At 39.9% G+C, this 23,992-nt stretch overlaps 1 protein-coding gene across 1 annotated transcript in view; it reads left to right on the forward strand.

The window, feature by feature from the left end:
- The window catches only part of LOC149279306 (nuclear factor NF-kappa-B p100 subunit-like), a 65,974-nt gene extending 43,785 nt beyond the window's left edge, over nt 1–22,189 (forward strand). Inside the window, exons 9-19 of the mRNA XM_089501328.1 lie at nt 1,973–2,058; nt 2,286–2,424; nt 2,511–2,615; nt 3,450–3,591; nt 7,099–7,213; nt 7,997–8,204; nt 10,249–10,418; nt 10,572–10,674; nt 14,264–14,514; nt 19,029–19,083; nt 22,089–22,189. Of these exons, the coding sequence (XP_089357454.1) occupies nt 1,973–2,058; nt 2,286–2,424; nt 2,511–2,615; nt 3,450–3,591; nt 7,099–7,213; nt 7,997–8,204; nt 10,249–10,418; nt 10,572–10,674; nt 14,264–14,514; nt 19,029–19,083; nt 22,089–22,189 (1,475 nt within the window). The remainder of the gene's footprint in view (nt 1–1,972; nt 2,059–2,285; nt 2,425–2,510; nt 2,616–3,449; nt 3,592–7,098; nt 7,214–7,996; nt 8,205–10,248; nt 10,419–10,571; nt 10,675–14,263; nt 14,515–19,028; nt 19,084–22,088) is intronic.
- Nucleotides 22,190–23,992: the final 1,803 nt, after the last annotated feature.

Raw genomic sequence — 23,992 nt, forward strand, 5'->3', positions numbered from 1 at the left:
CCTATTTATACCCAGGACTGTATCTATAACAAGGGGACATCCTCTACGGCTGGAGGAAAGAAGGTTTCTACACCAGCACAGACGGGGGTTCTTTACAGTAAGAGCGGTGAGATTATGGAACTCTCTGCCAGAGGAATTGGTAATGGTAAACTCAATAAAAGAGTTCAAAAGGAGCCTGGACGTATTTCTTGAAAGCAATAATATTACAAGTTATGGATATTAGATTAATAGGGACAGAACGTTGATCCAGGGATTTATTCTGATTGCCATATTTGGAGTCGGGAAGGAATTTTCCCCCTGGTATGGGGCAATTGGCATCTGCTTCATAAGGGTTTTTTGCCTTCCTCTGGATCAACACAGTAGGGACACAATATGTATATAGGTTGAACTTGATGGACTTTGGTCTTTTTTCAACCTTATGAACTATGTTACTATGTTACTTTTGTTTTACCCCTACTACAAATGTAAAGGCTGTTTTCACCCTGTATTTGTGGGAGTACAAGGGAGGTATTTATATCCCCTTCAGGGCCCGCTAATCCAGGGTGTTTAACACCTTTCCCAACCGCCCACCCTCAGTTTACTATTTTTGCTCCCCTCGGTCTCTCTTCTCTACATTCTCTCCTTAATTTCCCTCTTCCTTCTACTTTCCAAAAGGTAGGCCCCTAACCTACCTACTAAGGGTGGTGTTTTCAGGGTGTGGGCACATTTCAGACCCACTAGACATTCACCCCTACCACAAATATGTATATGTTTGTAAATATACATGAAGACAAATTTTGAAGATCTGAAAAGAACCAATGCTTTGAAAATATATACCGTATTTGCTCGAATATAAGACAAGGTTTTTTCAGAGCAAATCCTCTGAAAAATACCCCTCGTCTTATATTCGAGGTTGTTTTATAATCTGACCCCCAGCGATGACTCCTCTCTGGCAGCCAGTGAACGTTTGTGCGATGCGCATAGACAACCTCCGCTGCTGCCCGGTACTTCCGCTGGGGGTTCTATGATGGAGCACCCGTGTGACATGACCTTCTGGTACTCCACCATAGAGGCCCCAGTGGAAATACCAGGCAGCAGCAGAGGTTGTCTGCACGCAGTGTGCTGGCGTTCACTGCCTGCCAGAGAGGAGGATCCCCTGCAGCCCTGCCAGTGAACATCTGCCAGACAACCTCCGATGCTACCCGGCACTTCCGCTGGCGCTTCTATGATGGAGTGCCGGCATGACATGACCTTCCAGTGCTCAGTCATAAAAGCCCCGGCAGAAGTGCCTGGTAGCAGCAGAGGTTGTCTACGCACATGGCACAGATGTTCACTGTTTGCCCACACCAGGGGGTCTGAAGTACAGGGGACAAGTCTGGGAATGCATTGGTAAGTCGGGGGGGGGGGGCAGAGTGGCATATAGGGGGGTATAAGGCATATCAGGGAGGCAGATTGGCAAATAAGGGGTATAGGGCATACCTAGGGGGCAGAGTGGCAAATTATGGAGGCAAAGTGGCATGTTAGGGGTATAAGGCATATCAGGGCAGATGTGCATAACTGGTTGGAAACAACCATAACTGGTTGGAAAATAAAATAAAAAACAAAACAATAAATGCATTTTTCTCAATCATAGTTTTTATTAAATATGAAAAAATGTGAATATTTACTAGTAAAAGTTTTTTTCCTATAGTGTAGACTTAAAGTTAGGCTTTTTTCTTTTTTTTCCCAAATTAATATTCACATTTTGGGGGGTCATCTACATTTAGACCAACCAGAGCTTTACAGAGTGGTTTTCCAACCACCACTGTACAGAATTGGTCAGTACTGTTTTGCTACAGTGGCACAATTAACATAACAATTACTGTTTCTGTTAGGGTAAAGAACTCCATATTTACAGGCTGCCGTTAATTACAGCCACGTTTTGAGTACATATTGTATCAGCATATAAGCACTTGCGTAAATCCCAATTCACACAGCAATCTCTTTCTGACAGATGACATAGAAGTGAGGTTCTATGAAGATGACGAAAATGGATGGCAGGCATTTGGTGACTTTTCACCAACTGATGTTCATAAACAGGTATTGTGTTGCACTTCGCCCTGCGTACCCAATGAGATACAGTCTCTAGATTATAGTGAAAGCCAACCTTTTCTGTAACAGGTGTAGAAAAATAAATTCCTTTTTAGATGTTAATGTGAATGTGACTCTCTGGCTATATTTTAAAGAAATCTATAGTTTTATAAACGTAAGCCTAGATGCAGGAGCTTCATAATTTGTCAGATACACTAATGAGTATTTTTGTGTAGTATGCCATTGTGTTCCGGACACCTCCATACCACAAGCTGAAGATTGACCGTCCTGTGACAGTATTTTTGCAGCTGAAACGCAAACGTGGAGGAGATGTCAGTGATTCCAAACAGTTCACATATTATCCCCTGGAACAAGGTAAGGAATCCCTAGTTTTATTATCGAATAAAAGATACCTTTATAGGTTTTTCTAGAGGTTCACATGGTACATTCCCCTTTTAAAGATAAAGAAGAAGTGGAGAGGAAGAGAAGGAAAGAGATTCCAACATTTAGCCCTTTCTTTGATGGTGGTGCTGGTGGAGCATCTGGGAGCCTTGGGCAAGGAGGAGGTAATTAAAAGTCGATTCAACATTGCGATAATTTTGCAGAATCCCCCCATACATTTGCAAGGAAGACGAATTAAAATTTAAGGAGCCAATTCAGCTATTTTATGCGTTAAAGTTCATGCGATGGCTGGACGATCCCTTTATGAGTATGGCTATTATGCTCTAAATAACATTTTGGAAAATAAAAAATTGCAACGGTTTCTCTGTGTATAACATAGTGCATTTGCTGCTCATGTCACCCAACCTGTCTAGCAGGCGTTCATGCTCATGGTAAGATGATGTGCTACAAATTTAAATCATTAACCTAGTTGTAAGGGACAAGAAGCGTGAGGGATAGTGAATGTGGGGTGTCAGTGCCTGCATATGCATGCACATTAGTAGGCACCAGGTTAAAAAAAAAAAAAGTGAAATGCTACCTGAATTGCTTTGCAGATCCCTAAAAAGGGTATTACAGACCCTTTATTATTTAAAATATGACCAAGCTTCAAACTGTTATTTTTGTATTCCATGGAACATTAGGGAACAATATCAATTACCTGTACCAAGGAGGAACTGGTTTCTACACAAGTTTAAATTCTGGGGGTGTGTACCATAGTGGCGGCCACATGATGAAAAATTCCTTGTTAACACATGGTACTGAGAAAGTAGATGAGGTGTCGGCTTCTGGGTCATCATCAGAAACATCTCCATCTCATCAAAGAGAAGCTCAGTACAATGACGTTATTCAGCAAGGTATGCATTTGTGTTTATAGTGTACATGTGTATATGTTTTGTATTTTTTACATTATTATAAAAGAAATTCTTTAGAAACATGTTAGTTTGTTCATATGCTTGTAGTAAAAGATAGCAACTTGAGGATGTTTTCACTCACTCGTCGCATGTCAAGGGCCCTGTTGGATTATGCTGGAACCTCAGATCCGCGGATGTTACTGGCAGCACAGAGACATCTGATAGCGATCCAAGATGAAAATGGAGACACGTAAGGTTTTCCTTTTCTAAATTTTACAGTTTCTGTTTATTTTGCTATCACAGTACTTGCACTGGTGGATCACTATGAATCAATAATAATATATACTAACTAAATGAGTAGTGAACTATTTAATAGGGTATGACGTATGTTGGCTGACTAAATAGACTGTTCCCTAGAATTGTTGCTTACATTATGCAATTTTTAACAGAAACCTACACTGTTAACAGTGCTTACAGTGAATTCTTTAGTGAATATCATAGCCCTGTTTACCATTCCACAAATAGTAGGTCGCGGCACAAGACCAGACTATGACCAGTCTTCTTTTTGGATTTTTTGCCTTTAGCAATATCTTTTCTGCCCATTGCTGTCTTTTTTTTCTTTCTGTTCTATTCTTTCCTCTCTTTTTTGCAATTTCTTTTGCTCTATTTTTAAACCTCGCTTGCTGACAGCTTTTCCCCTGTTTTCTTTCCTTTTTTTTATCTTGCTTGTCTGCTTTTTACATTTTCATCCTCTTTCTAACTTCTATTCTGCTAACAAACACACATACATACTGGCACGCACACACAGACATATTATGACCACTTACAGGTGAAGTGAGTAGCACTGATAATATTTTTATCATGGCTCCTGTCAGTGTGTGGGATATATTAGGCAGCAAATGTTGATGCATTAGAAGCTGGAAAAATAGGGAAAGTGTAAGGATCAGAGTGTCTGGGCCACATTCTAATGGCTAGACGACTGGTTCATAGCATCTCCAAAACTCTTGTGGGGTGTTTCTGGTCTGCAGTGGTGCAATATGTATCAAAAGTGGTCCAAGTAAAGAAAACAAGTGAACCGGTGACATGGTCATGGGGTCCATCATTGATGCATGTGAGGGGGGTGAAGGCTGACCCATGTGGTCAAATACAACAGACAAACTACTGCAGCTCAAATTGCTGAAAAAGTTAATGCAATTTGAGGGGGAGGAGTGGCTGAACACAAATCCCAAATTGTTTCTGTACTTGTACATACCCTGAGAAAGAAATCTACTATATACTATGTGCACAATTATTAGACAAGTGAGTATTTTGACCATATCATTTCCATGCATATTTTCCAACTCCAAGCTGTATAAACTTGGATGCTTATTGGATTAAAGCATATCTGGTGATGTATTTGTAAAATGAGCGAGGGGGTGGCCTAAGGAGATGAACACCATATGTCAAAGTGTGCATTATTATTAGGCAGCTTCATTTTCTCAAGTAAAATGGGCAGAAAAAGAGATTTAGCTGACTCTGTAAGGTCAAAAATTGTAAAAAGTCTTTCAGAGGAACGCTAAGATATTGCGGCGTGATTACAGAACCATCAAACGTTTCGTTGCAAGAAACGTGTTGATAATAAAATGGCAAATTAACTCCCTGAGATTTGAGAAGAATCAAACGTAAAGCTACCAGGAACCCATTATCATCCAGTGCTGTCATGGTTAGAGACATAGCCACGTATGGAAGGCCACCACTGAACAAGACACATAGACTGATTTTCAAAGGTTTTATGGCGTGATCAGATGAGAGTGACTCTTGGCGGTCCAGATGGATGGGCCTGTGGCTGGATGAGTAACGGGCACAGAGCTCCACTTTTACTCAGATACCAGCAAGGTGGAGGAGGGGTACTGGCATGGGCTGAAATTATCAAATATGAGCTAGTTAGACATTTTTGGGTTGAAGATGTACTCAAACTCAACTCCAAACATATTGCCAGTTTTTAAAAGACACTTTCTTCAAGCAGTGTAACCGGAAAAAGTCTGCACCTTTCGAGAAGACCATGATTTTTATGCATGACATGGGCCCCCTTCCTCACCTGACCTAAACCCTATTGAGAACTTGTGGGCCCTTCTTAAACGGCAGATTTAAGCTGAAGGAAAACAGTACACCTCTCTGAACATTGTCTGGGAGGCTGTGATTGCTGCCGCGCAAAAAGTTGGTCGTCAACAGATCAAGAAACTGACAGACTTCGTGAACGGAAGGCTTATGACTGTTATTGAAAAGAAGGGTGGCTGGTTTGAGATGACAGAAAGGTAACAGTAACTCAAATAACTACTTGTTACAACCAAGTTATGCAGAATACCATCTCTGATCGCACAACACATCGAACCTTGAAGCAGATGGACTACAGCAGCAGAAGACCACTCCTGTCTGCTAAGAACAGGAAGCTGAGGATACAATTCACATATCAAAATTGGACAATGGAAGACTGGAAGATCGTTGCCTGGTGTCAGGGTTCCACCCTGCCAGCCTGGACTATGCAATAATTATTGTCATCACTAGTGGCCACCCTTCCCTCTCAGCAGCACCTCTTTCTAATTACTAAGTACAGCTGAGCCACATTACCTGACAAGCCCTGCCCTTGTATACCTGCTCTGCCCTTCAGTTTGGGCCTTGGCATTGTTTGGCTTTGGTTCCTGTTAGTCTGCTTGCAGCTAAAGCTCTGTGTACTTCATTCTGATCTCCTGTGTAGGGCCTTGGCTACGTTCACGATCCAGCTTTGTGTATCAGACCCCGCTATGTGCCAGACTCACCTACTTGTCCAAGCTGTGTGCCCTGCCTGAGTGCTTCCAGTCTTGTGCCCTGCCACTCTGAGTTCCCCTGTCCTCGCTACAGTTCTGTTCCCCTGTCATTACATTACATTTATAAAGCGCTGACCGATTCCGCAGCGCTGGTACATTCATTAGAACAATTTATAAACACATACAATAACAAACTGGTGCAAAGGAGAAAAGGGCCCTGCTCTTGCGAGCTTACAATCTAGTCTGTTTGAGGGGAGTGAGACAATAGGAGAGGACTGCTTTGATGGGGATGAGTTGATCTGGTTGTGATGATGTGTTGAAGCTGTTTGTTCCAATGGCTTTGACTAGGATGATGGTTGGGAGCACTGTAAAGGAATGTTGTACACTTCCCTGAACAAGTGGGTTTTCAGAGAGGTTTTGAAAGTCGCGTATGAGGCAGAAAGTCTGACGTCTGACGGGGAAGGGAATTCCACAGGAGGGGAGCAGTGTGGGTAATATCTTGAATACGGGAGTGGGAAGAGGTAACAGTAGAAGAAAGCCGCAGGTCGTGAGAGGAGTGAAGAGGGCGGGTAGGGGTGTATTTGGATAGGAGGATAGAGATGTAAGGGGGTGTGGAGTTGTTGAGGGCTCTATAGCTCAGGGTTAGAAGTTTAAATTTGATTCTGAAGGGTATGGGGAGCCAATGAAGTGATTGGGATAGTGGAGCAGCGGATGAGGAGCGGAGGCAAAGAAAGATTAATCTAGCTGCAGTGTTGAGGATGGATTGAAGCGGGAGAGGGGGAGACCAGTTAGTAGGCAGTTGCATTAATCCATTCTGTCCTCTCTACAGTTCTGTTCCCCTGTCCTCGCTACAGTTCTCCTATCCTTGCTACAGTTCCCCTGTCCTCGCTACAGTTCCCCTTTATTCTTTGAGTCCAGTCCTGCTTTTTTTTTTCTGTTGTGTGCCTTATAACTGCTCTTATTCTCACCCCCAGGCCCTTGCATCTTGCCATTATTCATGGGAAGATTTCTGTCATCCATGAGTTGTTGCAAATAATTTTAAGCATTCCCAATCAACAGATTGTCAATATGAGCAACCACCTGCACCAGGTATGAAGTTTACTTATAGCACACCTCTGTCTTTTGTTCTTTATTAATGTGATTCAGTTAGCTGATCCTGGCACCTATTCCTTGTTGAGAGAGGAGGCAAACCTGACCACAGGTGTTGAAGGTTTAAATATTTTCTTTGCATTATATATTGTGTCCTTCAATGTTGTAAACAAAATAAAGACATTACCCTTATGTCAAATATAATGACAGAAAAACCATCTAGTCTTCACATGAGACCTCAAACTTTACTTGGTGGGAACCTTCACAGAAATATATTTTTCTCCTTGTCCTTTATTATGTCAATATTTGCCAATGGTAAAACAATTGCAACCTTTCTGTTGAGTTACATTATAACCTAAAAAACCACAAAGCTTTTATGCTGTCTTGGTGGATGGTTCTTCAACTTTAATAATCCTCTAAACCACACAGATATATGTTCATGGTGTGCCATGGGTTTAATATGCTCTGTCCAGGAGCTTTTTGAATAGGCTTCATCTTGCTCTGGACTCCATGGTCTTTGTGGGTTCTCAAACCCCATTTTGTCCATTCCATATCTTTCATCGTTGTAAGCTATTCCATAAAATTCAATGTGCCTACCTATCTTTTACATTTTATAACAGTATGTCTAGGTATCCAGGTATTTTGCTGTTGGAGTAATAAACATCCAGTATGCACTATATGCAGTATAGCCACTGTTTGTTCCTTTGAGGATATGAAGCTATCTGGTTGTTTCTGTACGCATACTTAAATTACCTTGACGTTCTTCTATCTCGTTGTACTCAGACCCCTCTGCACCTCTGTGTGATCACCCAGCAGTATACGATTGTGGATGCATTGATGAAAACTGGGGCTGATCCCACTATTCTGGATCGTTATGGGAACTCATTGCTGCATCTAGCTGTACAAGCTGGAGATGATACGATGCTCAAAATCCTACTGAACTATTCATCTGTGAGCCATACAAATTTGCTGGAAAGTCCAGATTATCATGGTAAGTATGACACTGGTCATTTTAAGACATTAAGCCTTTTATTATTAAACCATATGAACGCGTATTTTCTAAGGCCATAAATAGTAAAGCCTACATCAAGGTGTTCCAATTGTAGACTAGAGGGCAACCACTCAAGCTAGAACTCTACTACCAGGCAGTAAGTTGTGGGGTATATGCCATTTTTCAGAAGCTAAGTAATAAATAAAGGGCTGATGATATCCTTTTACCAGATTGGCTGCCAAGATGCTCAATGTACAGTTGTGTGAAAAAAGTACACCCTCTTTGAATTGAGCTGGCGCCGGATTTAAAAAGCCAGAAATCCGTCTCTCAAGCACCCTGTTGTGGTCCTTCATGCCGTATCGTTTCTAGTGCTTCTGAATCTTTGCTTTTTGACCCTTTACCTGCCTGACTACTCTCTGGATTGTGATTCTGTACCTCTGCCTGGATTTTTGTGTACCAGTTCGGCTTGTCTGATTACCCGCTTTGTGTCTTGACCCTCGGCTTATACGACTACCTGCTTCATGTACTGACCCTGCTATCCTGACCTTCCTATCAGAATTAACCCCTTCAGTTCTGAGCTGCCTGTGTGTTTTCCTTGGACTTATTATATCACTTTGCCTTTATACTCAGTGCCTATATCTACCTGCCCACACTAAGGCCTCCTTGCTGTTGGGATCATCTAAGTCCTGGTTGCCCTTCTCTTGGTAGCGGTAGACTGGGCTGAAGAACTTCCGCAGTGAGTGCCGTCTGTGGGAGTGGTCATGACAATAACAACCTTTTTTATTCAACAAAAATAAAGCCAAAATGGAGACGCCACGTGTACACCCTTACTGCTTCCATAGGAACTAACATGCTAAGTAGATGCTAAGCAGATACTGCTAATCAAATGCCCCTGATTATTAGCTGATCATTAGCAAGTATTACCTCTATAAAAGCCGAAGTTTTAGCAGTTTGCTGGTCTGGAGCATTCAGAGATGTGTAAACACAAGGAGGAAAGACATCAACAATGACCTCGGAGCAATTGTTGCTGCCCATCAATCTGGGAATGGTAATACGATTTCCAAACAATTGTAAAGTCCAACATTCTACAGTAAGAAAGATTAGTCAAAAATGGAAAACCATTCAAGACAGTTGCCGCTCATCCCAGGAATGGACATCTCAGCAAATTCACCCCAACCCCGAACTGTGACATGCTCAGAGAAATTGAAAAAACCCAAGAGTTATATCTCAGACTCTTCAGGCCTTAGTTAGCATGTTAAAGTTCAGTTAGAAAAAAAACCAACAAGTATAGTTTGTTTTTAAGGGTTGCCAGGAAAAAGCCTCTTCTTTCCAAAAAGAACATGGCTTAGGTCCTTTGGACAGACAAGATCAAAGCCATAATGCCAAAACCAAACAGCGTATCAGCACAAAAACCTCATACCAATTGTCAAGCATGGTGGAGGAGGGGTGATGGTTCAGGCTTGCTTTGCAGCCACAGGACCTGGGAAACTTGAAGTCATTGAGTTGACCTTAAACTCCTGTATACCAAATTATTCTAGAGTCAAATATGTGGCCATCTGTCCAACAGCTAAAACTTGGGTCGTGCATCAGGGCAATTATCCCAAGGACACCAACAAATCTACAACAGAATGGCTGAAAAAGAAAACAATCAAAGTGGCCCATTCAAAGTCGAGACCTCAACCTGATTGAAATGCTGTGGTGGGACCTTAAGAGAGCTGTGCATAAACAAATGCCTGCAAGCCTAAATGAACAGAGGCAACGTTGTAGAGAAGATTGGGCCAATATTCCTCCACAACAATGTGAGAGATTGATAACATTGTTGTTCTATGCATTCAGATCTACAGTCCCTTATTTTCAGATGACAGAACCCAATAAAAATAATAGTCTTAGATATAAAATATAAAACCATTTTTATAATTATTTAAATTTATTGAGGCTATATCACTATAAGTCAACAATGTTGTGACATGTCAAGCCTGACCTAAGTAAAAGCAGTATACCTGTATTGTGTGCGTTACATAAATATCACATGTTTTTTGTGTAGGTTTATTTCCAGTTCACTGGGCAGTGAAGAGAAAAAATGAGAAATGTTTGGAGCTGCTTGTGGCAAACGGTGCTAATGTTAATGCCGCAGAGAGGAAGAGTGGAAGATCCCCTTTGCATATAGCTGTGGAAATGGACAACCTCAACATCGCCACACTTTTAGTTAAGAAGGTAATAAAAACACCCAAGTACCCAAACGTATTATACCAAACAGTGCTTCTCAGTGATTCACTTCTATTGCATAAATGTGTGCAAATCATTTTATATTTACTGTGAATTTACAATCTGTGTCTTACTGAATTTTCCTTTTATTTTTCTTTACAGTTAAAAGCTGATGTCAATTTTAAGACATTTGCAGGGAACACACCACTGCATCTGGCTGCCAGTCTTGGTTCACCAGTGCTCACCAGGATGCTTATCAATGCAGGTGTGTATAGGTTATATCACAGGCTTTCCACAGTCTCTTGCACTCATCCAAATGTTTCTTCTAGATAAACAAACTTTCCTATTACGTGGCTTTTGCTTTTTGTTTTGTAATGTAGTATTGGGCAATTTTGTGAAAAAGTTATGACTGTTTTACTCCAATTTAATGATGTGGGGGGAAAAGCTGTTCTATTTCTAGCTTGGTCTTCTTTTGTCCTCAGCAATTCTTAAACGACTGTGAGAGCCAATCAGATTAAACCAATAACAAAAAGTGATGAGGTAGAATAAAAGAAAATCACATGCTGAGCATACAAGATATCTCCTAACACCATCAGATAATATTATTATATCAGTATATTTATAATACTTGTGTCTTCAAAATAACTTTTGTTGAGTAAAAAGTATGTTGTGAAATAAGACGTTCAATCCTGGTGCTCTGTTACTGTGTAAGAATATTTGGCTGCTAATATTTACAGCTTGTTAGCTGTAGTACCATTCAGCCAAGGAAGAAGTGCAGTGCCGCCTAAAAAAAATCAAAATAGACAAATCACCAGGTCCAGATGGCATTCACCCCCGCATTCTAAGGGAGTTAAGTAATGTAATAGACAGACCCCTATTTCTAATATTCAAGGACTCTATAGTGACAGGGTCTGTTCCCCAGGACTGGCGCATAGCAAATGTTGTGCCAATATTCAAAAAGGGGACAAAAAGTGACCCGGGGAATTATAGGCCTGTTAGTTTAACTTCTGATGTGTTTGAGGGTTTCCTAAGAGATGCTATTTTGGAGTATCTGAATGAAAATAAGTGTATGACTCCATATCAGCATGGATTTACAAGGGATCGGTCCTGTCAAACTAACCTGATCAGCTTTTATGAGGAGGTGAGCTCAAGACTGGATCGGGGTGAATCGCTGGATGTCGTATATCTTGATTTTTCCAAAGCATTTGATACGGTGCCACATAAAAGGCTGGTACATAAAATGAGAATGCTTGGGCTGGGGGAGAATGTGTGTATGTGGGTAAGTAACTGGCTCAGTGATAGGAAACAGAGGGTGGTTATTAATGGTACATACTCTGAGTGGGTTACTGTTGCTAGTGGGGTACCACAGGGGTCAGTTTTGGGTCCTATTCTTTTTAATATATTTATTAATGACCTTGTAGAGGGATTGTATAGTAAAGTATCAATCTTTGCAGACGATACTAAGCTCTGTAACGTGGTTAACACAATAGAGGACAGTGCACGATTACAAATGGATCTGCATAGGTTGGAGGCTTGGGCTGGGATGTGGCAGATGAGGTTCAACACAGATAAATGTAAGGTTATGCACATGGGGAAGAAAAATCCAGGCTAGGAATATGTATTAAATGGGAAAACACTGGGGACGACTGACATGGAAAAGGACTTAGGAGTTTTAGTTAACAGTAAATTTACCTGTAGCGACCAGTGTCAGGCAGCTGCTGCTAAGGCAAAAAAAATCATGGGGTGCATCAAAAGGGGCATAGATGCCCACGACAAGGAAATAATTCTACCACTGTACAAGTCACTAGTCAGACCACACATGGAATACTGTGTACAGTACTGGGCACCAGTGTACAAGAAAGATATAGTGGAGCTGGAGAGGGTTCAAAGACGGGCAACCAGAGTAATAAGGGGAATGGGAGGACTACAGTACCCAGAAAGATTATCAGAATTAGGGTTATTTAGTTTGGAAAAAAGACGGCTTAGGGGGGATTTAATAACTATGTATAAATATATAAGGGGGCAGTACAGAGATCACTCCCAGGACCTATTTATACCCAGGACTGTATCTATAACAAGGGGACATCCTCTACGGTTGGAGGAAAGAAGGTTTCTACACCAGCACAGACGGGGGTTCTTTACAGTAAGAGCGGTGAGATTATGGAACTCTCTGCCAGAGGAAGTGGTAATGGTAAACTCAATAAAAGAGTTCAAAAGGAGCCTGGACGTGTTTCTTGAAAGCAATAATATTACAAGTTATGGATATTAGATTAATAGGAACAGAACGTTGATCCAGGGATTTATTCTGATTGCCATATTTGGAGTTGGGAAGGAATTTTCCCCCTGGTATGGGGCAATTGGCATCTGCTTCATAAGGGTTTTTTTGCCTTCCTCTGGATCAACACAGTAGGGACACAATATGTATATAGGTTGAACTTGATGGACTTTGGTCTTTTTTCAACCTTATGAACTATGTTACTATGTTACATACCAGTGTATCTGTAAAGATCTCTATGGCTAACACAGTACAACCCTATACTATTTATATCTATACCTAAATCTGTAGTCACATTTTAAAAGTAGCAGTTATATATTGCATATATACAAATTATATGTAGCACAGTAAAACAATTGCATTAAAATTACGTACATTTTTAACAATTTAATCTTTAACATGCTTTGTCCTTCCCTTTTCGAGTACAGACAAAAAAATATTGAATTGAATATTAATTATTTTTGTTCTGACTTTTTAAGGCCATATGAAAAATGATTAGTTGTAGTAAAGCGGAATTAATACACTGAAACCCCACTTACATCTTGTTTATGATTATTCAATATACAGGCAGTATGATTGAGTAATAATTGATCATTTTGTGAGTTTATGGATTCCACACAATACAGGGCATACCATGGGTTGGTCACCATGTGGTCACTGTTACTTTGCCCTTTACCTATAAAATATTAAAAAAAATTCACTGTAGTTTGGGGTAGCCGTATTAGTCCAGTGTATAAGAATGCAAAAAAACAGAATGTTGCAGAATCTTGTAACATTTCTCAAATGCTTTTGACTTGATAAACGGAGGACTCCCGAAAGCTCGTCTATTATTTTAAATACTGTTAGTCCAATAAAAAAGGTATTACAAGATTCTGCAACATTCTGTTTTTTTGCAAAAAAATTCACGTAATACTGACTTGGGCTACGCTAAGCCCAAGTCAGTATAACGCGAATCTTTGAAAAGAAACCAGTTAAAACTTAACTTTTAATTTAATACTATTTCTCTAGGAAACATGGGGTTGGCAGAAACTTCGCTAGATGTCAGTTAGAAAAAAATATGAGAAATACAAGTCCATTTAAACTAATTTACTATTACTACTAGTAACTTTATCATTAATAATTCAATAGAATGTCAGTTTTACTACCAGGTTTGGAAAAGATTCTAAGAATGAGTAGTTTATACCTGCTTGTTAGAAAAACTTGACACTTGTCTCTAACTGGTTGGTTTTTTTTTGAAGGTTAAAGTCACTTCCCCCATTGGCCCAATTGCTTTGTTTGTCTGTAATTCAGACACCCCCATCTAAGGAGCAAGATACTTTGTTAGTACCCTCAGTAGAGTATATGTAAATAAATGAAGTGCCCCCAAACTGATTATGTATGCCAGTCACCAAGATGCCTATATGATAAAGTGCTCAGTTAACTGATTAATATATTTTGCACTTTATCTCAGAGGAAAATTTAAATTAAGGTAAGTATGTTATATACTTTAAGAGCACTAGGTTAATATCACTCCTACATACTCAGCTAGAACTATTTATGTAGTTGATGATTTCTTACACATTGTTTTTTCTCTGCACAGGGGCAAATGTTCTCTTAGAAAATGACGAGCCTGTGGCAGTATATCCATGTGGTAGTAATGACACATACAGTGATTCTGACATACGAATGGAGACTGATTCTGACCACCAGGGGGAAAGTGATTCAGACACAAATGTCTCTATGGACTCAGATGATGATCACACCTGCAAACAGACGGAGACAAGAACACAGTGTGCAGTAAAAAGGCGACATGTGGGGCATATACCACTTGACTTAACCAGAAGTGAAAAGGTATGACTTTCTATTCATCTCCTATTCAACTATATTGTATTCTATCATCTCAAACAAAGTGCATAATGAATATTAACCTAGAAATCAGGTCACCAAGAAGAATAGTCCATTATATGTACATAATTTAGTTTATGAGCACATTTTCTGCTCTTTCTAGATAAATTAGTGACTTCTTTTAGGTTGGTAGAACACTATGGTAGACTTATACAAACATACTGAGATCCTAGAAAAGAAGGGTGTCGGGGGATAGGGGTAAAGGGATTTGGCTTCCAAAGAGGGAAATGTGCCTTCTAAACAAGAACACTTGGGGGGTATACCACATTTATTTCAGATGGAAGTATTGTAGAATTAGTTACATAATATTGTTTACCCTGCAACAACACCATCCTACCTTAATTCAGTGCATTGTAACCAACGGCAATATTGTTCTAATATTAGTGACCATAACACTGGAGAGACATTCACAAATCCAAACTAGTAGAGGCTCTATCAAAACACAGAATTTTAACCCCTTAAGGACAATGGGCGGTCCCTTAACCCATTGAAAACAATGCATTTTGAGTCCGTACATATATGGGCTTTGTCATTAAGGGTTAAGAAAGCCAACTTCAACAGGGGATCCCTGCAGCCAATTAAAAAGGCTGAATTCTTTGGAAACACAGACAATAAGCGGTTTATCGTCAAACTAATATTAACCCCTTGATGACAATTAAAGTGCTTGGCACGTCATGAGTTAAACATGCCTAGAAAACAATCAACCAGGACTAGTCATATTCACCATATCAAAAGGCTATATGCTGTGCCCAGCAGTTGAAAAGTAGTTGAGTAAGCTCAGCAAATGTTGCTTTGTCAGCAAGACAAAAAAGTCAGGGGTCCTGTTTCATCACTCCTAGGAGCATTTCAAACTGCCACATGCTGCCTCTAGGCGGCACCTAGTCAAATAAGAGTTCCCAGGTACTGCAACCAACCATACAGGTCAATGGCGCCCAACTCACTAAACACTATGTGATCAGTAAAAAGAAATGTTAAAAAAAAAAAAAGATTTTTTTTTTAACTTTGTTTATTATGATGTCAAATATAGCAGAAAAATACAAGAAGAATCGTCGTTTTCTCACACATGTCAGTAGCGTTATGATGAACAGTTTCATAACCGTGACTGTCAGCAGAGAAAACAGTGTAAAGAATGCCATCAACCACTCTTTTTCCAATTTTCCATATCCAAAACAAAACACACTTAACAAAAGAAAAGGAATTCCGCCACATAACCATCTGGACACGGGGAATTATTATTATTCAGATAATAATTCACAAGTCCAATCCCGCATCAAGATCATCGGGAACAGCCCTATACAACTGCTCAAAATGCTGTCGGAAACTCTCACACAGGACATGCAGAGCTTGTTTTGGGAGGATCTAATATGGGAGATAGTAATCCTAGCTTGCTTGGGTTTAGCCAGTGATGCCATTAAGCACCCTGGTTTGTTTCCCCATCTAGAGAATTAGTTTTTTGTGTAATCATGCTGAAGCTGGGCCTGTTGGTGAAGGAAAGTGTCCAGGATTTGCTTAAGGTGGATGCATTTATCCTTATTATCCTGGGATTGATCAGCCTGTGTCTTGTTCTCATAGAGGACGTAAAACTGTTCCTTACATAACTTTTTAGCATTAGTCACATAAGAAATTAAGTGTCCCGGAGAACCACCTTTGCCACCAAAACGGGAGTATCAGTGTGCTCTATATTATGATCTTTAAAGTTGTTGCATGCACTTTCTAAAAATCCCTTAAAATCATGCCTAGCTGTCAAAATAAGAGAAGTACCGATAACAAGTGTACAGATGCTATGGGAGCAAAAAGAGGGACATCTCAATGGGTGCATAATCGGAAATCAGTATGCTATGAATAATCGCGTGACCGAGGCTGCAGGTAAAGTAGAAAGTAATCAATAGGTGTCATCGTATTATGTACCCCAGAGAGAAAAGTGAACTCTCTACTGGTCAGATTCCGAGTCCTCCAGGGAGGTGGAAATATTTTAAAAGAGGCATCATTAGGAACGTTGGGGGCATATACATTCAGTAAAAAGAACCTTTCCTCTCCCAACGAAATATCGAACACTATATTATATAATATCGTGTATGTAAATTAGAGGTTTGACTAGTTGTGTACATGGGCAACTAAAATAAACTACTCAGGAACAAGTTTTAAATTTTAAACAACTGAAAGACTGTGCACAAGGCCAGTCCCTAGTTTTGTCACCCATATGTATCAATGAAGAATGAGTAAGATATAAGGATAATATTTTGTGTTGTCCACAAATTAGAGGTTTGGCTGGTAGTGTAAGTAGGCAATTGTCTTAATCAACTAAACTCTGCTCAGGAACAGAACAGTGTTCAATAAACAAATTGTGTGCAAGCAAAGTCACATGCCTAATTTTTATTTTTGTGTTGACCAAAAAGCAGATTTTCTGCGCTAAAATAAACTATTTTATATTGTTTCATGAAATAATAATTATGTATATTATAGCCACCATTTAGTATGAAAAAAAATGGAATAAAAGTGGAATATATCAGGCAGCAAGTGAACATTTCATCAAAAGTGCAAGGAGGGGAAAAACTGGTGACAGGGTCACTGGCGGCCAAGGCTCATTGATGCACATGGGAGCAGTGGAATAAGTTGGCCTGGTCTAATGAATCACATTTTCTTTTACATCAAGTGGATGGCCAGGTGTGCTTTGCTTACCTGGAGAACACATGGCTCCAGGATACAGCAAAAAGGGGGACCTACACAATATTAAGTCCCCCCTTTTTGGCTGATCAGTGTATTTTGGTAGCTACAGGGTAAAATATATGAATGATGCACGTTTCCAAACAAGATTTTTTTTAATCCCAGGGGTTTTGGGTATTTTGTCATTTTTGCGCTATGTCGGTTCAGCGATTTATTCTTTGTTCCTACAAATAGTGTACCCATGTAAACTATATATTGTTTTTTCAAAGAGAGATAAAGCTTTCTTTTGATACCATAGTTGGATGATTATCTGAAAATTTAGAATGAGAAATTTAGTAACAGCTAGCAAAAATTTGAAAACCCCAAAATATTTTTAAAATATCCTCTCTGAATCCTCACAGAATTAGGTAAAGTGATGGAAAATCCCCTCCAAGTTTATCAATTTAGGTGTCCGCTACAAGAAGGGCAGGACGTACCGGTACGTCCATTGTGGATTCTTGGGATGTGTTTTTTGGACGTACCGATGCATCCATAGGGGACTGAAGGGGTTAAAATGTGATATAAAGTATTTTTTTTTTGAATTTCACATCCCAAAATATTTTACTAGGGACATTTTAATACTTTTTTTTAACCATTTACGCACCAATGTGCCCCATTTTATACAAATACAGTATTAAAGTATAGTTATTTCTCTGGGCGTGTGAGTACAAAATGCCCCACATGCATGGGTAAGGTATGTTTTTTGATGTTGAAGGTTCAAAATTGGACCATGCATATTACAGTTTTCAAACTTGGAATTTTTACAGATTACTTTACTGGACCCATGTTTTTTTGAGGCATGGTAGAGGTCCCATATTTCAATGTAACCCCATAGAACTATATATTCTCTAAAGGTGCACCCCTTAAAGAATTAAACAACACACTACTTACCTTTCAAAGTGGCCCACTGCAACAACAAATCTAGAGGGAACACAGAGTTTTTTGTTCTACTTTTTGACATACCAGGGACATTTTAGAGTGCACAGTCTACCTGAAACAAAGAAGGAAAATACATAAAAATAATATCCCACTTCTCCTGTGCATCTACATACCACTTATGCTCGCAATCTCTGTTCCAGTTCATCCCAAAGGTGTTCAATAGGGTTGAGGTTAGGGCTCAGTGCGGGCCAGTGAAGTTCTTCCACACTAAACTTATCCAACCATGTCTTTATAGACCTCCAAAATATTATCTTCCCAGAAGAGTCGATACTGTCATAGCTGCATAGGGGGGACCAACTACATATTAATGTAGTTTAGAATGTGATGTCTGAAATTTCCTGTTGGTGTAAAGGTCAGGTGTCCCAATAACTTTGTCCATATAGTGTACTTTTGGTTATATACCATGTGTATGTGGCTACTGGGTGCTCTAATCTTTGTTTCCAGGTTACAGCTGAGGCAGCTAACAATTATTTTAGTACAAGTGCATATAAAACTTAATTACAACTTGTGTTGCTTGTAAACCCACAAATATGACTGATCCACTAAAAATGTCTGCCTACTCTTCACTTGTTTTATTATTGCCACAAGCCTAATAAAAAAATATGTAATGTTTTCCAAGACACTTCTAGGTGCAGTTGTGCATTTCTTTTAGTATGTATCTGGTCCCCTCCTTTCACCAGGTGAAATCACATTTCAGATTGTAAAAGTGGACTTATTGTTTGTTAGACATAAAAATAATGCTTAAAATAATGATTCATTTTCTCTGAAATGGACTTTAATTGAAACCTAGTTTTGTGGGGGTTTTTTTTGCTTTTAAGGTGCGGGAGATCTTGTCCAAACATGGATCTATGAAGCCAAAGGGGCCTGAACCAGGTAATATATGGCATACACTTTAATCGGCTATGACTCAATCCTTTGTGATTTGTTTCCATTCCAAATACTGTCTACAAGTTTCTTCTGGGAGATCTAATAAATAATATTCATGGTACAAAATTCACAAAAGATTAAAATTCACAACAATAACACCACAAAGCAAAACTTTGATTTGGTTATGATTGTAATTGGTTTACTAATTTATTCATCACAGGGGCATTGCCATATAATCATCTCAGGTTGTCTTCATGTTTGGCATTAATGGTAGAATCTGATTTGACTTTGTTTACATTTTAGAAAATGTCCTCTGTTTGGAAAACAATATTGTACAGCGTCTCGAAAAGCTGTTAAACGAAGGTCATGCTGGTGCCGACTGGACTGAACTTGCCACACGACTGAGCCTTCACAGCTTTGTTGACACTTACCAAAACAGTTCTTCCCCTACAGAGTGTCTTCTACGCAGTTACGAGGTGTGTCTTCATCCCAGTATATGCTGATTTTGAGAGAGAGAGTGTTGGTTTATTAATAGCTGGAAGATTTTTAAACATTCATTCTTCTTCATTTCTTTAGCTTGCTGGTGGAAAACTTAAAAAATTGATTACAACTTTAGAATCCATGGGACTTAATGAGGGTGTTAAGCTGCTGCGTAAATCTGAAACCCTCACCAAGAAGAAGGATTCAAGTACTCTGTCAGGTAGAGGATTCACAATATTTGGTGGTTTCAAAACTAAAACAAAGCTGTTCCCTCTAAGAGACTGAATACATTAATACTGAGTAGTCTAGCAGAAAAAAATTAAATGCTATTGAAAGCTTGGGGCCAGGCAGGTTTGGGTCCAAGTTTGCGGTTTATGTTTGAAGGACATGAGGATGCCAAAATTTACCTGTTTTTAGATAATGCTAAACGACTGAAATGGGATGTGTCGCCTGCATGTAGACATTTCATCATTTTGGTAAAGTACACAACATTTTAAATTAAACCTGTAATTTGTATATTCATACCAAATATATACTTAGTTTTATTTTGAAGTTTTCTTTTGCTTCACAACAATAACACCACGAAGCAAAACTTTGATTTGGTTATGATTGTATTTGATTTGGTTTACTAATTCATTCATCACAGGGGCATATAATCCTCTCAGGTTGTCTTCATGTTGTTTGGCAATTGATACTCCATTTTTTTTTATTTTTTTTTTACAGGTATAAAAATATATATTTTAATATAAAGAAACACACAAAAAAAATATATATATCTCAAAACATATAAACAAGACCAAATAATGAACAGAAATTGATACTCCATTTTGTAAGCCCTACAGCTCCCAGAAGAATTAACCCCTTTGTGACAATGGATGATTTTACTTTTTGTACCCTTCTTGACAATGGCTGTTTTTACATTTCTGCGCTGCTTGTGTTTAGCTGTAATTGTATTCTTTCCCATTTACTGAACCCACGCAAGTTATATATTGGGTTTTTTTTTCACGACAAGAAGGGCTTTCTTTAGATGTCGTTGTTTTGATTGTATCATATTATTTACTATAAAAAGTATAAAATATGGTGAACATTTTTGAAAAAAATATGACTTTTTCTAACTTTTACTTTAACTTTTTTTTTACTCAACTATAAAAGCTAAGGAAAAAAACTGCTAAATAGATTCTTCTATTTTAAAAATACACAATGTTTTTTTGCCTTTTTCTGCACGTTATGGAGCAATAGGCACTGGCATCTCCAGCTTTTATATTTAACGGGGGTAATTATAAAACGCTACATATACACACACGCACACATACATATACATATATATATATATATATATATATATATATATATATATATATATATATTAGTATTTGCTCGATTATAAGACAACCCCCCAAAATGTGAATATTAATTCCTGAATATAAGACTACCCTATAGTAGTGAATATTCACATGTAAACAATTTTTTGTGTTTATTTTCTTTTATTTGCCAACCTGCCCCCCCCAGATATGCCACTCTGCCCCCCTATGTGACACTCTGCCTCCCTGATATTCTTTTTAACCCCTATATGCTACTCTGCCATCAGAAAGCCATCACATGAGAAGATATAATAAAATATTTACAAAAATGTGAGGGGTGTACTTTTGTGAGATACTGTATATTGGCAGCAGGGTCTAATATTAATATATATTACCAGCAGGATCTAATATTTATATATATATATATATATATTGGCAGCAGAGTCTAATATTTAGATCCTGCTGCCAATATATATATATATATATATAATTAGATCATGTTGTCAATATATTTTATATTGAAAAAATTGGACCCCAGGAAAGCATTTCCTTGGGCCTCGGTCCACTCCCTCCGCTACCACACCCAAAAAAAAAAAATTTGCCACACTGACTGCAGATTAGGTCTTCCTTCCTACTGACACTACCGTGACATCCCCCATAATCATCCCCAGTGTCCCCTCATTCACTAAGCCATACCTCTTTTACTTTGCAGGTATAGACCAATTGGATTTCACATAAAAACACAGCATTAAAGGTATAGATACCCCCCCCCCCCCCCCCCGAATTACAGGCGTAGATCACAGGTTTGCACAACCCAAAGGTCAGCCCTGGTGTCCACACTGCCCACATAAAACCTGACCAGCACTGAAAGTACACATACAGGATGTGACCTCACATTTGTCCCATAAACATGCTACCTGTGCCACCTTTTGTCCCATAAACACCCTTGCCAACTTTGCCTTTCCACAAATCAATTAAACATCTATGATACACACAGACACTTTTATAGTCACTAATTCACACTTTCAGACAATTCATTCAGTCATTTACTCTCACTCTTTCACACAAATTATTTACATGCAGTCATGTATTCTCAGAAATTCATTAATTCTCTTCACACAATTCATCCACACATTAATTAATACTCTTCAATATTGTTACTACCCTCTTTTCTCACTATCTACCCCACCTTATCACTATCTACCCTTTCCCTCCCCACTTATCTTGCAGAGGTCCTGCGGTGGGAGTGCGAGGCCTCTGTCTTAGTGCTCGACCGCAGTGCGCGCTGCTTCGTGCCGGAATATGACGTCATATTTCGGCGTTCAGCATGAAATGCAGGCATTGTGACCAAGACAGAGGCCTTGCGGAGGAGAGTGAGGGGCGCCGAGTGGTTGCATAAAACTTATTCCTGAGCGACCGCTCGGCGCCTCTCTCTCTCTCCCCTCTGTGTCAAAAAACAACCAACAAAATGGTGTTTCAATTTGGGGGGCACAAGGTGGGGCACAGCATGATGTAGAGGGGGCCATTGAACCCCCCACCCCAAGCCACTGGCAATAAGTACAGGTAGCATTTTGATATTTCAAAATAATTTTTTCCAAATCTGGTAATTCTTCCCTCCATGTGCTATTTCGGGTATCTTTGAAGCCGGCCAATGCAATTTAACCCATCAAATCATGTAATTTTGAGAACTAGACACCCCAGGGTAATTCTACCACCAGTCTTTGTCAAAGTTTGTAGTAGTCATTGTTTTGCATTTTTTTCACACAAATTGTACTTGGTATGTCACTGTGATAAAACACCCCAACGTGTTCAGCAGCATCTGCTGAGTACAGTGATACCCCACATGAATGAGTTTGCCTGGCTGTTTGGGGGAAAAAGGGTGGTTATTTTGCTGGTATTTTAACTCTTTGCATGCACACATTTTATCACCAGCATTTTTTCTAAGCTTGCAGTAGTACCATATTTGCTCGATTATAAGACGAGGATTTTTTCAGAGCAAATGATCCTCCTGTCTGGTAATCTCAGCTGCTGCCGGCACTTCCACCGGGACTTCTATCACCAAGCGCCGGCAAACGCACAGGCTGCAGCGGAGGTTGTCTACGCGTATCGTGCATACCTTCCCCGGCTGCCAGAGAGGAGAATTCCCTGCAGCGCTGCGGGGAATTCTCTTCTCTGGCAGCTGGCGAACGTCCACTCGATGGACACAGACAACCCCCGCTACTGCTGGCATTTCCGCCGGGGCTTCTATGGTGAAGAACAGCATCACATGACCTTCCGGTGCTCAGTCATAGAAGCCCCGGCGGAACTAACGCCGGCCTCCACCTGCTGCTCCCACCAGTCAGAAGCACTGGTAAGTGGGGGGAGGGGGTGTTATATGGGGGGCATAAAGCATTTCTGGAGGCAGAGTGCTCCATCATATGCCTTTGAACCCCCTTTATGCCACTCCAGAAATGCCTTTTAACCCCCTATATGCCACTCTGACCCATGATATGCCTTTTAACCCCCTATATGCCAGAGTGGCATTTCTGGAGGCAGCTTGGCATATAGGGGGTTCAAAGGCATATCATGGTGCATAGTGTCATGTAGAGGATTAAAAAGCATATCAGGGAGGCAGAGTGGCATATAGGAGGGTATAAGGCATATCGGGCGGCAGAGTGGCATATTGGGGGGTATAAGGTATTTCCGGGGGCAAGCCTAGAGGCAGATGTGCATAACTGGGGGGGCAGGTTGGGAAATAAAAACAAAAAATATATATTTCTCAATCATAGCTTTTATTAAATATGAAAAAATAGTTTACATGAATTAATATTTACTAGTAAAATTCAGGATCCCCCCCCCCTAAATTAACCCCTTGACTGCTAACGACGGCATGGTGCCGTCGCTAGCAGTCCCAGTCAGGTGCTAACGACGGCACCATGCCGTCGCTAGCACTACCCTACCTTGATGGAGGTCTGTGGACCCCCATCACCACCTACCCCGGCGATCTGCCCCTCATATTGAAGGGCATCACTGGGACCACCCTATTCGGCCGTAATGACGCGATTATGTCACTGCGCAACTTTATTGAAAACTGACAATTGTCAGTTAAAGAGGTATGGGTGCATGCTGCTTAGATGCCTGTATCTCAGGCATCT

The sequence above is a fragment of the Sceloporus occidentalis genome, unplaced genomic scaffold (assembly GCF_023333645.1).
Source record: "Sceloporus occidentalis isolate IW3139 unplaced genomic scaffold, rSceOcc1.0.p SCAF_172, whole genome shotgun sequence".
Lineage (NCBI taxonomy): Eukaryota > Metazoa > Chordata > Lepidosauria > Squamata > Phrynosomatidae > Sceloporus > Sceloporus occidentalis.